The sequence below is a fragment of the Salvelinus fontinalis genome, chromosome 4 (genome assembly GCF_029448725.1).
Source record: "Salvelinus fontinalis isolate EN_2023a chromosome 4, ASM2944872v1, whole genome shotgun sequence".
In the NCBI taxonomy this organism is placed as follows: domain Eukaryota; kingdom Metazoa; phylum Chordata; class Actinopteri; order Salmoniformes; family Salmonidae; genus Salvelinus; species Salvelinus fontinalis.
The window spans coordinates 29,354,102-29,371,222 of NC_074668.1; the positions used below are offsets into that span (position 1 = coordinate 29,354,102).

At 43.0% G+C, this 17,121-nt stretch overlaps 1 protein-coding gene across 1 annotated transcript in view; it reads left to right on the forward strand.

Annotated features, from left to right (window-relative positions):
* The window catches only part of LOC129853484 (phosphatidate cytidylyltransferase 2-like), a 28,290-nt gene extending 13,188 nt beyond the window's left edge, over nt 1–15,102 (forward strand). The window contains exons 7-13 of the mRNA XM_055919584.1: nt 1,411–1,493; nt 3,652–3,739; nt 3,913–3,981; nt 4,073–4,225; nt 4,847–4,966; nt 5,241–5,344; nt 8,642–15,102. Coding sequence (XP_055775559.1) covers nt 1,411–1,493; nt 3,652–3,739; nt 3,913–3,981; nt 4,073–4,225; nt 4,847–4,966; nt 5,241–5,344; nt 8,642–8,765 — 741 coding nt within the window. The 3' untranslated portion in view covers nt 8,766–15,102. The remainder of the gene's footprint in view (nt 1–1,410; nt 1,494–3,651; nt 3,740–3,912; nt 3,982–4,072; nt 4,226–4,846; nt 4,967–5,240; nt 5,345–8,641) is intronic.
* Nucleotides 15,103–17,121: the final 2,019 nt, after the last annotated feature.

A 17,121-nucleotide genomic window follows, 5' to 3' on the forward strand; every position in this document is an offset into this window, starting at 1 on the left:
CTGCTGAGATTGTTGTCCTTCTAGAAGGTTTTCCCATCTCCACAGAGAGGAACTCTGGAGCTCTGTCAGTGACCATTGGGTTCTTTGTCACCTCCCTGACCAAGGCCCTTCTCCCTCGATTGCTCAGTTTGGCCGGATGGCCAGCTCTAGAAAGAGTCTTGGTGGTTCCAAACCTCTTCTATTTTAAGAATGATGGAGAACACTGTGTTCTTGGACCTTGAATATTGCAGATTTGTTTTGCTACCCTTCCCAAAATCTGTGCCTCGACACAATCCTCTCTGAGCTCTACAGACAATTCCTTCGACCTGATGGCTTGGTTTTTGGTCTGACTTGCACTGTCAACTGTGGGACCTTCTATAGACCGGTGTGTGTGTGTGCCTTTCCAATTCATGTCCAATCAATTTAATTTACCACAGGTGGACTCCAATCAAGTTGTAGAGCTCAAATATGAGTTTCATAGCAAAGGGTCTGAATACCTATGTAAATAAGGTCTTTTTTATACATTTGCAAACACTTCTAAACCTGTTTTCGCTTTGTCCTCGTGTGTAGAATGATGAGAAACTATTTATTTAATCAATTTTAGAATCAGGCTGAAACGTTACAAAATGTGGAAAAGGTTAAGGGGTCTGAATACTTTCCGAATGCACTGTACACTGCAGTAACACATCAATCAGTGAGAGGGAGTGAGCTCTAAACACTGCATCAAAGCTAAACTGCCACACACTGACTGGCCTGAGGACTTCGTCTACAGCGGTATTTAAATTTGACCCATTTAATCAAATGTATTTATAAAGCCCTTTTTACATCAGCCAATGTCACAAAGTGCTGTACAGAAACCCAGCCTAAAACCTCAAACGGCAAGCAATGCAGCTGTAGAAGCACGGTGGCTAAGAAAAACTCTCTAGAAAGGCCGAAACCTAGAGAGGAACCAGGCTCTGAGGGGTGGCCAGTCCTCTTCTGGCTGTGCGGGGTGGAGTTTATAACAGAACATGGCCAAGATGTTCAAACATTTATAGATGACCAGCAGGGTCAGATGAGGTCCGGAGTACTGCTGGTTTTCTATTCTACCTAATTAATTGCACCCACCTGGTGTCCCAGGTCTAAATCAGACCCTCATTAACGGACAGGGGTGGGGTTTAAGCAGTGGAACTGGCTGCGAGGTCCAGATTTGAATGCGAGGGGTTTTAGGATATGTTTGTGTTGTTGCAAAGACCACAGAGCAATGATGACACACCTATCAGTAAGGATTGCTCTGCCAAATGCAATTCACGTCATTAACACTTTGGCCACATGTCTGTGTAATTTTCTTCCAACTTTTTGGTTCCTTGATATCACTTTTCTATAGAGATCCTATACTACACGATCTTAAGACAATATATATGTATGTAATTCTGTTTTTCTCCCTGCCAGTTTGGCTGGACTCACGTAACTCTGCTGATCGTTGTGACCCAGTCCCACCTCATCATCCACAACCTGTTTGAGGGAATGATCTGGTAAGGAATGTCCCTGTCTCTTTCTCTCTCACATGCGCACACACAGCCCACATCACATAGCACATGACTATTGTAAACAGCAATGCTAGTCAGATCTCTGACCGCTACTTGGTTTCCACTGTATGCGAGGGCAAATTGTCAGTGATTGTGTCCTAAATTGGCTATATAGGGACTAGGGTGTCATTTGGGACATACCCATTTGGGACATACATGGGAGTGTCTTCATTCAGCCCACTCTTTCCGTTCTGTACAGTGGGAGGTAGAGGTCTTCACGGGCCCGTTCCCAAACAGACCTGGTTGGATCCAGACCCGCCCAATCGGATCTGAGTGATGGAACAGCAGAAAATAAACGTTTTAAGCAATTTTATAGGGATAGCCCCCCCCCCCCCCCCCCCCCCCATTTCCCCCCCCTCAATTTTTGCCTAAAATGACATACCTAAATCTAACTGCCTGTAGCTCAGGCCCTGAAGCAAGAATATGCATATTCTTGGAACCATTTGAAAGGAAACACATTGAAGTTTGTGGAAATGTGAATTGAATGTAGGAGAATATAACACAATAGATCTGGTGGAAGAAAATACAAAGAAAACAATCTTTTTTCTACCACCATCTTTGAAATGCAACAGAAAGGTCCCAAATCTAGCCATCACTCTGGTTGTAATTCTGATGGTGTTCACAAGAGAGCATCAGTGTATGTGCCAAGTTTCAGACTGAGAACTTGAAGTATGAGCAAGCTACATGAGATTTAGTGTGAAGTCACCCAGGTACATTTTGGCAAATCGTGAAGGACACATTTTACATTTATATTACATTCTTCTGCAAGAATATTGTCAAATCTGTGTACTTGGACTAAGTTCAGCATTTGCAAAACACCCCGTTTTCATAACTCTCCATATTCTTGCAGTTTTTGTCCAAAAGGAAAAGGCTTGCTGTCGCACAAGGTTTCTGTCGCATACTCCTGTAAAGCCCAGCTCATTGGCTATCTAGCTAGCTTTGTTTGACCCCGATTGGTGCTTATTTGACAAAGTTATAGTCAATCAAGTGAAGACCGCCCGTGTCATCGGCGTGCCATGAAGGCGTTGCTCTCTGACCAAATTTGGTGTCCTATAGGATATACTACACTCCTAATGATATAGTGAAGTCTGGTTACTTTCTAGGATCTATGAGGAATAAATACAAACGTAATTTGACTGGTTGAAACAACATTTAGGGTTAGATTTTCACAGATTCCTTTCTTTGCAAATTGAACGATCGTGCATGCTATATGGACCTTTTTAGGATATGAAAAAGGATTTTATCTAACAAAATGACACTTCATGTTATCTCTGGGACCCTTGATGATAAATCAGAGCAAGATTTCAGAATGTAAGCACACTTCACCTTCAGAGGTGAATTTATCAAACCTATCGTGGTGAAAAGTGTTTTGTTGTTAGGAGCTCTCCTCAAACAATAGCATGGCATTTTTTCACAGTAATAGCTACTGTAAATTGGACAGTGCAGTTATATTAACAAGAATTGAAGCTTTCAGCCGGTACACACTTGTATGTACCGATATCTGTTGTTTCTCTAAAATGTGCGATCATGACACACGGCGCTACATGATTTACAACTGTCCCGTTGACTGAACGCCTATCCATAAGAAGTTAAACGCTTTGTGATTGAACGGCAACAAGCTCCACTCTCGTGAAAAGCAGTAGCAGCAGCATAAGTTATAACATTTCTCTACTGCAGCAGTCGCGTTCAGATCTATACGGTCAGTCCAGTTTACACATACCCAAGACCAGTGACAATCTGATCCAGATCCATGACATTTATTTCGAATTCTGGATCCGGACCCGCTCGGGTCCCACGTCAGTTCTCGGTTATTCGGGTACAGGTGGATCCGCGAAGACCTCTAGTGGGAGAACCGACTGCGGAGTGATATACTATTAGCTGATGTAATTGTGACTGGCGCTACAACCATGTGATGGAAATAAGTGCATTAGGGAGTTAGGTTGGTCCACGCTAGGGGCTTGTTACAGAACATTCAGGGAAAGTGACTGTGTAGAAGAGACCTGCTCTGTCTCTTGTAAATACTTATCTTCTCTATGCACAACGTATCTATGCACGACACTCCATTGAATATGCCCCAGTTGTTGATACCAGTTCCTCTGTCTAGGTTCATCGTGCCCATCTCCTGTGTGATCTGCAATGACATCATGGCCTACATGTTTGGCTTCTTCTTTGGACGTACTCCACTCATTAAGGTTAGCAAGACTGGCACTGTCGGCCACACAGCTATGGTCAACATCAACAGGCAACATACCCACTACATATTGATAGGATCGCTATGTTGCATTTTCCAAGGCTTGTGGCATTTTGCAAAAGGGGTAGCCTTTGAACGCTCTTTAATACGTTAACGTGACTGTGTTCCGTGCAGCTGTCTCCTAAGAAAACCTGGGAGGGCTTCATTGGTGGATTCTTTTCAACTGTTGTGTTTGGGATCCTGGTAAGAAATTGCCATAACTATGTGCAGAAGTTTGTATTTAAATTCCCCTATTAGTCCTATTATCTTACTCCCTTTCTCCTCCTCTATCCAGTTGTCCTATGTGATGGCGGGATACAGCTTCTTTGTGTGTCCGGTGGAGTTTAACAGCGACCATAATAGTTTCGAGGTGGACTGTGAACCCTCTGACCTGTTCCAGCTGCAGGACTATGCCCTGCCTGCCGCCCTCGAGTCCCTCACTGGATGGGTGAGTCTGATCTGTCCTCTCTCTGTCTGGTTGGCTGGTCTCTGCTTATGATCTCTGTCTGGTCTAAGTGGCCCCAGAGAGAACATTTTTACATTTTATTTTTTTTGTTAATTTTCTGCAATTCTACAAATGTTTGACATGGGGTGTAGAGAAAATGTTGCTGTTTTAAAGCTAGTTTGCTCCAATTATACACATTTTGCTATTGGGCGGAGAGAAGATTTGCAGTTTTTAATATGATATCTGAGTGAGACTGACTAACAAAATCAATGGGGGCCCCACAGGCTTTAATTTGACCTTGATTACTACGAGTCTAGCTGGCCGCTAGACTAATTTACCAATCTAAAAAAAATTTAGCCGACATGGGCTGAGTGACTATCAGTGACCGACATAACAAGAGAGAAACTGTTTTGATACACATCCAAATTTTGAAATCGCACCTGATGTATTCTACTATTCTAAGTTGAGACCCAGACTGAGTTAAAAAAAAAAAAAGAAATACATTGATTCGAAGGCCTTCAAAACAGTTCCCTGTCCTAAATCATGTCTCCTTATTTTTCCTATTTTTGTAGAAACTGTTTGACCATATGTGAGACCAGTTTAACGTCTCTCCTCTCTCTCCAGCCCACACTGCGCCTCTACCCATTCCAGATCCACAGCATCTCCCTGTCTGCCTTTGCCTCCCTCATGGGACCTTTCGGAGGCTTCTTTGCCAGCGGCTTTAAGAGGGCCTTCAAGATCAAGGTGACTGTCAGAACACCTCACCACAGTTGACTCACTAGAATTGAGTAGCCTTAGTTGGCCGTGCTCATGATCTATGCTTCCGGAACCACTTGGTTGTTTCACCTTAGTTTGTGATCTACTGCAGTTTCACGCAGGCTCTGCATTGACTTACTTTTGACTTTCTGTGTGCAAAGGGTCTCTGCAGTGCACCAGCTGTGTGTTATGTTGTCCTTTGCTCTGATGCCCTATTGCTCTGATGTCACCATGTTCGTCTGGCCTGTTGTTGTTATTCCAGGACTTTGCCAACACAATTCCCGGTCACGGTGGCATCATGGACCGCTTCGACTGCCAGTACCTCATGGCTACGTTCGTCAACGTCTACATCGCCAGCTTCATCAGGTAACTAGCTAGAACACCACAGGCTTATTAACTGCTTTGGCTGACAATGCTGATGTGTTAACAGGTGAAAAAATATATAATTATATTTAAGTAATACAGTGCGAGGGGATGTGGTATATGCTCCCCAAGAACACAATGGCCTCCATTCTTAAATGGAAGACTCTTCTTAGAGCTGGCTGCCCGGCCAAACTGAGCAATCGGGGGAGAAGGACATTGGTCAGGGAGGTGACCAAGAACCCGATGGTCACTGACAGAGCTCCAGAGTTCCTCTGTGGAGATGGGAGAACCTTCCAGAAGGAAAACCATCCCTGCTGCACTCCACCAATCAGGCCTTTATGGTAGAGTGGCCAGGCAGAAGCCACTCCTCAGTAAAAGGCACCTGACAGCCCACTTGGAGTTTGCCAGAAGGCATGCGAAGCAAAATTCTCTGGTCTGTTGAAACCAAGATTGAACTCTTTGACCTGAATGCCAAGCGTCACGTCTGGAGGAAACATGACACCATCCCTACGATGAAGCGTGGTGCTGGCAGCATGCTGTGAGTGTTTTTCAGCGGCAGGGATTGGGAAACTAGTCAGGATTGAGAGAAAGATGAACAGAGAAAAGTACAGAGAGATCCTTGATGAAAACCTGCTCAGGACCTGAGACTGGAAGGTTCACCTTCTAACAGGACAACGACTCTAAGCACACAGCCAAGACAATGCAGGTGTAGCTTTGGGACAAGTCTCAATGTCCTTGAGCCGAGTCAGGGCCCGGAATTGTAGCATCATACCCAAGACTCAAGGCTATAATCTCTGCCAAAGGTGCTTCAACAAAGTACTGAGTAAAGGGGCTAAATACTTATGTAAATGTGAAATTTCAGTTTATTTTTACTATATTTGCAAAAATGTATAACCTGTTTTTGCTTAGTCATTATGGGGGTAGAATTTTTTTATTTTTGAATTTGGCGTTAATGTAACAAAATGTGGAAAAGTCAAGGAGTCTGAATACTTTCCGAATGCCATGTTTATCAAAAACCCCAGAGGTGCCTTATTGCTATAATAAACTGGTTACCATCATTTGAACTACTGGCGCACAGCTCGGACACCCATGCATACCGCACAAGACATGCCACGAGGTCTCTTCACAGTCCCCAAGTCCAGAACAGACTATGGAAGGTGCACAGTACTAAATCGAGCCATGACTACATGGAACTCTATTCCACATCAAGTAACTCATGAAGCAGTAAAATTAGATTTAAAAAGAAAAAAACAGATTAAAAAAAAATATGTACACTGCTCAAAGAAATAAAGGGAACACTTAAACAACACAATGTAACTCCAAGTCAATCACACTTCTGTGAAATCAAACTGTCCACTTAGGAAGCAACACTGATTGACAATAAATTTCACATGCTGTTGTGCAAATGGAATAGACAAAAGGTGGAAATTATAGGCAATTAGCAAGACACCCCCAAAAAAGGAGTGATTCTGCAGGTGGTGACCACAGACCACTTCTCAGTTCCTATGCTTCCTGGCTGATGTTTTGGTCACTTTTGAATGCTGGCGGTGCTCTCACTCTAGTGGTAGCATGAGACGGAGTCTACAACCCACACAAGTGGCTCAGGTAGTGCAGTTCATCCAGGATGGCACATCAATGCGAGCTGTGGCAAAAAGGTTTGCTGTGTCTGTCAGCGTAGTGTCCAGAGCATGGAGGCGCTACCAGGAGACAGGCCAGTACATCAGGAGACGTGGAGGAGGCCGTAGGAGGGCAACAACCCAGCAGCAGGACCGCTACCTCCGCCTTTGTGCAAGGAGGTGCACTGCCAGCGCCCTGCAAAATGACCTCCAGCAGGCCACAAATGTGCATGTGTCTGCTCAAACGGTCAGAAACAGACTCCATGAGGGTGGTATGAGGGCCCGACGTCCACAGGTGGGGGTTGTGCTTACAGCCCAACACCGTGCAGGACGTTTGGCATTTGCCAGAGAACACCAAGATTGGCAAATTCGCCACTGGTGCCCTGTGCTCTTCACAGATGAAAGCAGGTTCACACTGAGCACATGTGACTGACGTGACAGAGTCTGGAGACGCCGTGGAGAGCGTCTGCTGCCTGCAACATCCTCCAGCATGACCGGTTTGGCGATGGGTCAGTCATGGTGTGGGGTGGCATTTCTTTGTGGGGCCACACAGCCCTCCATGTGCTCGCCAGAGGTAGCCTGACTGCCATTAGGTACCAAGATGAGATCCTCAGACCCCTTGTGAGACCATATGCTGACACATGCATATTTGTGGCCTGCTGGAGGTCATTTTGCAGGGCTCTGGCAGTGCACCTCCTTGCACAAAGGCGGAGGTAGCGGTCCTGCTGCTGGGTTGTTGCCCTCCTACGGCCTCCTCCACGTCTCCTGATGTACTGGCCTGTCTCCTGGTAGCGCCTCCATGCTCTAGACACTACGCTGACAGACACAGCAAACCTTTTTGCCACAGCTCGCATTGATGTGCCATCCTGGATGAACTGCACTACCTGAGCCACTTGTGTGGGTTGTAGACTCCGTCTCATGCTACCACTAGAGTGAGAGCACCGCCAGCATTCAAAAGTGACCAAAACATCAGCTAGCAAGCATAGGAACTGAGAAGTGGTCTGTGGTCACCACCTGCAGAATCACTCCTTTTTTGGGGGTGTCTTGCTAATTGCCTATAATTTCCACCTTTTGTCTATTCCATTTGCACAACAGCATGTGAAATTTATTGTCAATCAGTGTTGCTTCCTAAGTGGACAGTTTGATTTCACAGAAGTGCGATTGACTTGGAGTTACATTGTGTTGTTTAAGTGTTCCTTTTATTTTTTTGAGCAGTGTATATATAATAATTCTGGAACAGCGGGGACTGTGAAGTAACACAAACATAGGCACAGACACGTACACATGGATTTTGTACTGTATATGTGGTAGTGGTGAACTGGGGGCCTGATTGCACAGTCTGTGAATGTATTGTAATGTTTTTAAAATTGTATAAACTGACTTAATTTTGCTGGACCCCAGAAAGAGTAGGTGCTGCCTTAAATACAAATACAACAGTAAAAATAAAAGTTGTTATACCTGTGGTATATTGTCTGATATACCACAGCTGTCAACCAGTCAGCATTCAGGGCTCCAGCCACCCAGTTTATAATTTGTAATTCTCTCCCAGTGGATCTGCTCTATTGTATAGAGACATGAGCTGCAGCCTCAACCAGTTTGACTAACCAGGCCTTTCATGGAGACATCTTTGTGCTGTCAAAATATCGCCCTGTATGTGATCCGTTGTGTAATTTTCTGTCTCCAGGGGCCCTAACCCTGCCAAGGTGGTCCAGCAACTCCTAGCCCTGCGCCTGGACCAGCAGCTCCACATCTTCAACTCCCTTAAGACCCACCTGACAGAGAGGGGTCTGCTGGAGGAGGAAGCCTAGTGCCCCCACGGTCAGGCCCAGGGCTGGGTCACCCTACTGGGGCCAGGGGGGCCGCCCCCTGGCACCAGAAAGCCCTGGAGGTGTGGCGCTTGTGGGAGAATAACTCCAGCCTTTGGGTCATTCCATTTTGTGTGTGTACATTATGACAGTGTGTCAGCTGTTTTCCTCCAGTGTTTCAGGTTGTCTGTGAGTTACTGTACCTGTTTATTTAGTTATGTCAGCCATATTATCTACAACAGAGTGATGCCACTTTGTGTACCACAATGAGGTCAAATGTACATTTCCACATGTATACAGGATATTCTATACCTTTAGTGTGTGTGAATATTTCTTGATACATATATACTTTTTGTGTTTTAATGCACTGCTCAACATACTCACACTGTATTGTCCTCATCCTGTCACCATGCCTGTTTTATTTGCTTCATTCATTGTAATAATTGTTTGTATTTATAGTATTGGTGGTTGAGTTTTTACATTGGCATCTTCCATTAAATCTGTGTTTTGTCTATGTGCATTTTACCCCGCAGAGATTCACTCTGCTATTGGCACATGTCATGCTGCATATGTGTGTTTCTCTCTGGTTCCCAAATGGCACTCTCTATTCCCTATACACTACTTTTGAGCAGAGCCCTATTGGCCCCCCTGGTCAAAAGTAGTGCACTATAAAGGGTGTCATTGTAGCCACTCATGCTTCACCTGCAGTTTTGTTCACACCCAGCCAAATGGTGTATGTGGTGTCATGTGGGGGTAGAACCATTAGAGGAAGTGGACTGTCTAAATTAGGAACAAAACACCACTAGGGATTTGACCGGATTACTGAGTATGTCATTAGTGTTACGGAATGGAGGTCAAGCGTCAAACTGTTTCCTGCACAGCAATGGATGGAATACACGTTGTAAAATGACAAGGGAATAGTATAGGAAGACTAGTCGGTATTTCACAATATAGTTGATTGCCATTTCTGATAGTTTACTACACAGTTGTCTGCCTTAATGTAAGACGTTTTGTATAAAACGATTCTCCTTTTGGTGCGGGACTGATATGTTGGGGTTTTAGCGATGGTTATTTATTTACCAATCAAGTTCCGTTATCAGAGATCAGTTCATGGTGGATGACAGCCACCAGAGGTGTTTTGAACTAAAATATAAGTGTAACAATTTCAAAGATTTTACTGAGTTACAGTTCATAGAAGGAAATCAGTCAGTTTAAATACATTCATTAGGCCATAGTCTATGTGTTCCGCATGATTGGGGTTGGGTCGCAGCCATGGGAAGGCATACTGTAGGACCCACCCACTGGGGATCCAGAGCCAGGCCTAGCCAATCAGAATGTGTTTTTCCACACAAAGACGATCCCACAGGTGGAGGTCCTGGGCTGGCGAGGTTACACGTGGTCTGTGGTTGTGAGGCCGGTTGGATGTACTGCCAAATGATCTAAAGCGATGTTGGAGGTGGCTTATGGTACAGAAATGAACCGTCAATTCTCTGCCAACTGCTCTGTTGGACATTCCTGCAGTCAGCATGCCAATTGCACACTCCTTCAAAACTTGAGACATCTGTGGCATTGTGTTGTTTGACAAAACATTTTAGTGGCCTTTTATTGTCCCCAGTATAAGGTGCACCTGTGTAATGATCAGGCTGTTTAATCAGCTTCTTGATATCCCACACCTGTCAGGTGGATAAATGATCACTAACAGGGATGTGAACACATTTGTGCACAAAGTTTGAGAGAAATAAGCTTTTTGTGTGTATGGAACATGTCTGATCTTTTATTTCAGCTCATGAAAAATGGGACCAACACTTTACATATTGCGTTTTTGTTCAGTGTATATATACTGTGTCTCTTTCTCTCTATGTGCTCCATGTATTTCTGGCTCCGATGGCCACTGTTGAGGTTCTCATAGGAATGAGTGTGATGGGACACCGTCCATGTTTTACATTAGCTTCTGTAATTGAAGAATAGTTACAAATGACCACCATACTTAAAAAAGAAATTGTTTTAATCTTCTAAGAGGCAGACACACGTGTTTTCAGCTGTTATAGAGTGTTGTATAGGAAGTGCCAGGATGGTGGAGTGAATGGATCATGCTGTGTACAGTTTCCGAAGCTATGGGACAGTAATGGAGTCACATAATCACTCTGCTAGCATTTCATGCTAACGATTTTTGCACTGCCAAGTCTGCTCCCTCTCAGACCACACTACCATAGCCTGATAGTACAGACACTGGCAGTGTGTCCCAAATGGCAGCCTATTCCCTTAATACTGTACTGCTTTTGACCAGAGCACTATGGGCCCTGGTCAAAAGTAGTGCACTATAAAGGGAATAGGGTGCCATTTGGGGTGCGCACACAGGCTCACAGATAGTGCTCATGGTTACACACCCCTCCCGTGGGTCGAGAACAGTAGTAACACCTATTTCATATCAATCTCACCAGGTGAACTAAGAATAGATTTTGTAAAGCTACAGATGCTGTTGATGTATTTCCTCCTTGATGCCATTGTGAGATCATCACCGAGGGACTTTTGTGGTCACATCAACATAAATGGTTAAACTCTTCTCCTTGGTTGTACCCGGTGTCAAGTGTTCATTTACAAGGACCAGTCTATAGACCAATCTGAGTGTGACATGACATGAATGGTGTTAGTGGGGAAACCAGGGCCTGTATTCTTTAAAGCTACAATATGTAACTTTTTGGGCGACCCAACCATATTCACATCGAAATGTGAGTTATAGGTCTGTAATTCTCGTTGAAAGTAAGTCTAAGAAGCGGTAGATATGTTCTATCTAAGCTATTTCTAGCCTTTAAGATCATAGTGGATAACATTATATGAACATCGAGGACAAGATCCTAGATCAGCACTCCGACTCTGAGATGCTTTACGAATACGGCCCGAGGCTCATCTATATGAATATTAGGGGTTGATGTGTTTGATTAAATAGATGGGTGTGTTGCAGGCTGTGATTGACCCACATACAGATTACCTTTCACTCTGACTGATCACATAGGGCCCAATGCTGACTTACTGTATAATCGGTCGATCATTAATTGATTCCATATGTGTACAGTAACTCGGGATTGGGCCCATGTTGTAGACTGACACATTATTTTTGGGTAGCCTAGGTCGAATTTTGTCAAGCCAAGCCTCATGCATCTTGAACTTGAACAATCACTAGCTACAAAGATATTGAAAAGGTACCTCCGTTTCTGTCAGTAAAATGTTTTATGTAGTATTGAGTCATAAGTAGCACATTTTATTCCGTGAATGTAACAGGAAAGCAATATCAAGTATAAATGTAGGCTGTGAAATGTCCGTGTAGTATCCTATACTTACAGGAAGGAGGGATAATAGGGAATCCGGTGACTAAAAGGCCATAGAGGTATGTTTCGGATTGGGCAATCGTCTGCATTACTCTACACCTCCGCTGCCATTATGTCTCTGTGCTTCACATCCTCACCTTCCATCCCATCTGTCTACACTGATATGGAACGCCGCTCGACAGAGGGAGACCTCTATACACTCCAAAAACCATGCAGCTCTACTCCTAGAAATGCCTACTTTAAACATGCTATATGTTATATGGTTTTTTTCCTATACATTTTTGTGATAATTATTTGATGTTATGTCAGTCTTCTCTACCTTTCCTGTTATTGTTATTCTGTGAATTGTATACTGTAGTGTACTGGTATTAAACTTACCTTTGTTTTTCTATATTATTATTATTATATCATCCAAATCCAGCTGTTTATAAATTATATTATCTATATTCTTCTGTTTTGTACATTTACATAACTCGCACATTTAGCTAATGTTCAGAGAAATATTCAGGTAATATAGGACTAGAGGAGAGACTTTGTTCAAATACGCATGTCGCTATTTTCTCTCGTATTGCTGTGGTATCTGGTGCATTAGCTAGTCTTGTATTTTCTGATATTGTCTGTTGTCTGTCTATAGAAGCTCTTACTGAGTATGTGTTATCTGCGTGATGCGCTCAAGAGAGGGAACCTATTGCGATGTCTCATGATGTGTAGTTAAGGGAGATATTAATAGAAGTAAAGTCGGAAGCCAACCAGTGAGAAGGGGGTCCATTTCCCTTGGACTTCATTGGTGGTACAAACAGTACTGGGCCAGTACCATGTCTGTATTACAGATAGCTGCCACTAGAGTGAGCTAAAGGCTAAACTAGCTTTTCCTAATTGAGAGTCCTCCTTGATCTATTTTTTGAGCCTCTGCCAGTATTGCACTTAAAAGCAGCAAGGTTATTATTCCATCTACATCAGCTGTTCGATGCATTCCATCTCCTGAAGGTTGAAAGGAAACTACTTATAGGGGGAAATGGGCATCATTATTTCTCCTTAGCGACTTGCTCTTACATAAATGAGAATTTCCCTCAGCAATAGGTTAATCATAATATTGAGCATACCTATTTTCTGCAGCTCATGTAATTGGCTATCATTGTGCAATTCCCTATCACACAGTTCTGTTTTAGTAGTGTATGACTCTTACCAAGCTAGCCAGGACATTATGGAATGTATGGATACAGTTGAAGTCGGAAGTTTACATACACCTCAGGCAAATACATTTAAACTCAGTTTTTCACAATTCCTGACATGTAATCCTAGTAAAAATTCCCTGTTTTAGGTCAGCTAGGATCACCACTTTATTTTAAGAATGTGAAATGTCAGAATAATAGTAGAGTGAATTATTTATTTCATCACATTCCCAGTTGGTCAGAAGTTTACATACACTCAATTAGTATTTGGTAGCATTGCCTTTAAATTGTTTAATTTGAGTCAAACATTTCAGGTAGCCTTCCACAAGCTTCCCACAATAAGTTGGGTGAATTTTGGCCCATTCCTCCTGACAGAGCTGGTGTAACTGAGTCAGGTTTGTAGGCCTCCTTGCTCGCACACGCACAGTTCTGCCCACACATTTTCTATGGGATTGAGGTCAGGGCTTTATGATGGCCACTCCAATACCTTGACTTTGCTGTCCTTAAGCCATTTTGCCACAACTTTGGAAGTATGCTTGGGTTCATTGCCCATTTGGAAGACCCATTTGCAACCAAGCTTTAACTTCCTGACTGATGTCTTGAGATGTTGCTTCAATATATCCACATAATTTTCCTCCCTCATGAAGCCATCTATTTTGTGAAGTGCCTCCTGCAGCAAAGCACCCCCACAACATGATGCTGCCACCCCCGTGCTTCACGTTTTGGATGGTGTTCTTCGGCTTGCAAGCCTCCCCCTTTTTCCTCCAAACATAACGATGGTCATTATGGCCAAACAGTTCTATTTTTGTTTCATCAGACCAGAGGACATTTCTCCAAAAAGCATGATCTTTGTCCCCATGTGCAGTTGCAAACCGTAGTCTGGCTTTTTTATGGTGGTTTTGGAGCAGTGGCTTCTTCCTTGCTGAGCGGCCTTTCAGGTTATGTCGATATAGGACTTTTACTGTGGATATAATATTTTTGTACCTGTTTCCTCCAGCATCTTCACAAGGTCATTTGCTGTTGTTCTGGGATTTATTTGCACTTTTCGCACCAAAGTACGTTCATCTCTAGGAGACAGAACGCGTCTCCTTCCTGAGTGGCATGACGGCTGCGTGGTCTCGTGGTGTTTATACTTGCGTACTATTGTTTGTACAGATGAAGGTGGCACCTTCAGACATTTGGAAATTGCTCCCAAGAATGAACCAGACTTTGTTTTTTCTGAGGTCCTGGCTGATTTCTTTTGATTTTCCCATGATGTCAAGCAAAAAGTTTGAAGGTAGGCCTTGAAATACATCCACAGGTACACCTCCAATTGACTCAAATGATGTCAATTCGCCTATCAGAAGCTTCTAAAGCCATGACATCATTTTCTGGAATTTTCCAAGCTGTTTAAAGGCACAGTCAACTTAGTGTATGTAAACTTCTGACCCACTGGAATTGTGATACAGTGAATTATAAGTGAAATAATCTGTCTGTAAATAATTATTGGAAAAATGACTTGTGTCATGCACAAAGTAGATGTCCTAACTGACTTGCCAAAACTATAGTTTGTTAACAAGACATTTGTGGAGTGGTTGAAGAACGAGTTTTAATGACTCCAACCTAAGTGTATGTAAACTTCGTACTTCAACTGTACCTGCTATATTTTGCTGTTCACACGTCGCATATACCCCTCCTGTGGGTATTGTTTCGCTTTTAGATATTGATATTTTATGATTATGTTATTATTGTGCAATGATTTGTGTTAAATTGTATTTGATGTAGGAAATCGTTTGAAGTTGTACATTCTTGATAATGCCAGAAAATGTGCTTTGCCTTTCAGTAAATACCCTGTTCATGTTAGATGGCATGATCTGTGTGCGTGTCTTCTTCCCTGTACCTCTGAACTTCCCTGTTTTCTTATCTGCTAACAGTTCCAGTTATTATTAGCCCTCTAGAGTCGATTGACGCATCGGTGCATCAATCTAAGTAACATCATAAAATAATCTCCCCATCAAAATCCGTCAGTTTATGCTAGAGATATCTGGGGGGGGTTTTTCCCGTTGGATTCGTCTCAATCCACTGCATCCACCGATGTCGCACTTCCGCATCAGTGATGAAAGGAGGCAGAGCTAGAGCAGTGTTTGTCAGACCATGAGACATCCCGAAAAATATATTATTATCTACTACTATTATGACCACTCTATGGAAAGGGGAAACTCTCACGAACACGGTGACAGGTGTCACGGGACTCTTCTGAAGGTAACTGGTACCAGGTAAAAACATGATGGAAGTATGAAGGTAGTTTTGTGCCTACCCAAAAAAGGGGTTAAATATTTGTTAAAAAATGATATATATACAGTACCAGTAAAAAGTTTGGACCAACATACTCATTCAAGGGTTTTTCTTAGTGTTTTACTATTTTCTACATTGTAGAAATTGTTTCTACATAGTGAAGACATCAAAACTATGAAATAAAACATATGGAATCATGTAGTAACCAAAAAAGTGTTAAACAAATCAAAATATATTTTAGATTTGAGATTCTTCAAAGTAGCCACCCTTTGCCTTGATGACAGCTTTGCACACTCTTGACATTTTCTCAACCAGCTTCATGAGATAGTGACCTGGAATGCATTTCAATTAACAGGTGTGCCTTGTTAAAATGTAATTTGTGGAATTTCTTTCCTTAATGCGTTTGAGCCAATCAGTTGTGATGTGACAAGGTAGGGGTGGTATACAGAAGATAGCGCTCTTTGGTACAAGACCAAGTCTATATTATGGCAAGAACAGCTCAAATAAGCAAAGAGAAACGATAGGTCAACATTACTTTAAGACATGAAGATCAGTCAATGCGAAAAATGTTCTTCAAGTGCAGTCGCAAAAATCATCAAGCGCTATGAAACTGGCTCTCATGAGGACCACCACAAGAAACAAAGACCCAGATTTACCTCTGCTGCAGAGGATAAGTTCATTAGAGTTACCAGGCTTAAAAATTGCAGTGCAAATAAATGCTTCACAGAGTTCAAGTAACAGACACATCTCAACATCACCTGTTCAGAGGAGATGGCGTGAATCAGGCTTTCATGGTCGAATTGTTGCAAAGAAAACCACTACTAAAGGACACCAATAAGAAGAAGAGACTTGCTTGGGCCAAGAAACACGAGCAATGGACATTAGACTAGTGGAAATCCGTCCTTTGGTCTGATGAGTCCAAATTAGAGATTTTTGGTTCCAACCGCCCTGTCTTTGTGAGACGCAGAGCATGTGTACGGATGATCTCCGCATGTGTGGTTCCCACTGTGAAGCATGTAGGAGGAGGTGTGATAGTGTGGGGGTGCTCTGCTGGTGAGATTGTCTGTGATTTATTTAGAATTCAAGGCACACTTAACCAGCATGTCTACCACAGCATTCTGGAGCAATACGCCATCCCATCTGGTTTGCGCTTAGTAGGACTATCATTTGTTTTTCAACAGGACAATGACCCAGCACACCTCTAGGCTGTGTAAAGGCTATTTGACCAAGAAGGAGAGTGATGGAGTGCTGCATCAGATGACCTGGCCTCTACAATCACCCAACCTCAACCCAATTGAGATGGTTTGGGATGAGTTGGACCGCAGAGGGATGGAAGAGCAGCAATCAAATCAAATCAAACTTGATTTGCCACATGCGCCGAATACAACAAGAGTAGACTTTACCGTGAAATGCTTACTTACAAGCCCTTAACCAACAGTGCAGTTCAAGAAGAAGAAAATATTTACCAAGTAGGCTAAAATAAAAAGTAATAATAAAAATTAACACAATAAGAATAACAATAACGAGGCTATATACAGGGGGCACCGGTACCGAGTCAGTGTGCGGGAGTACAGGATAGTTCAGGTA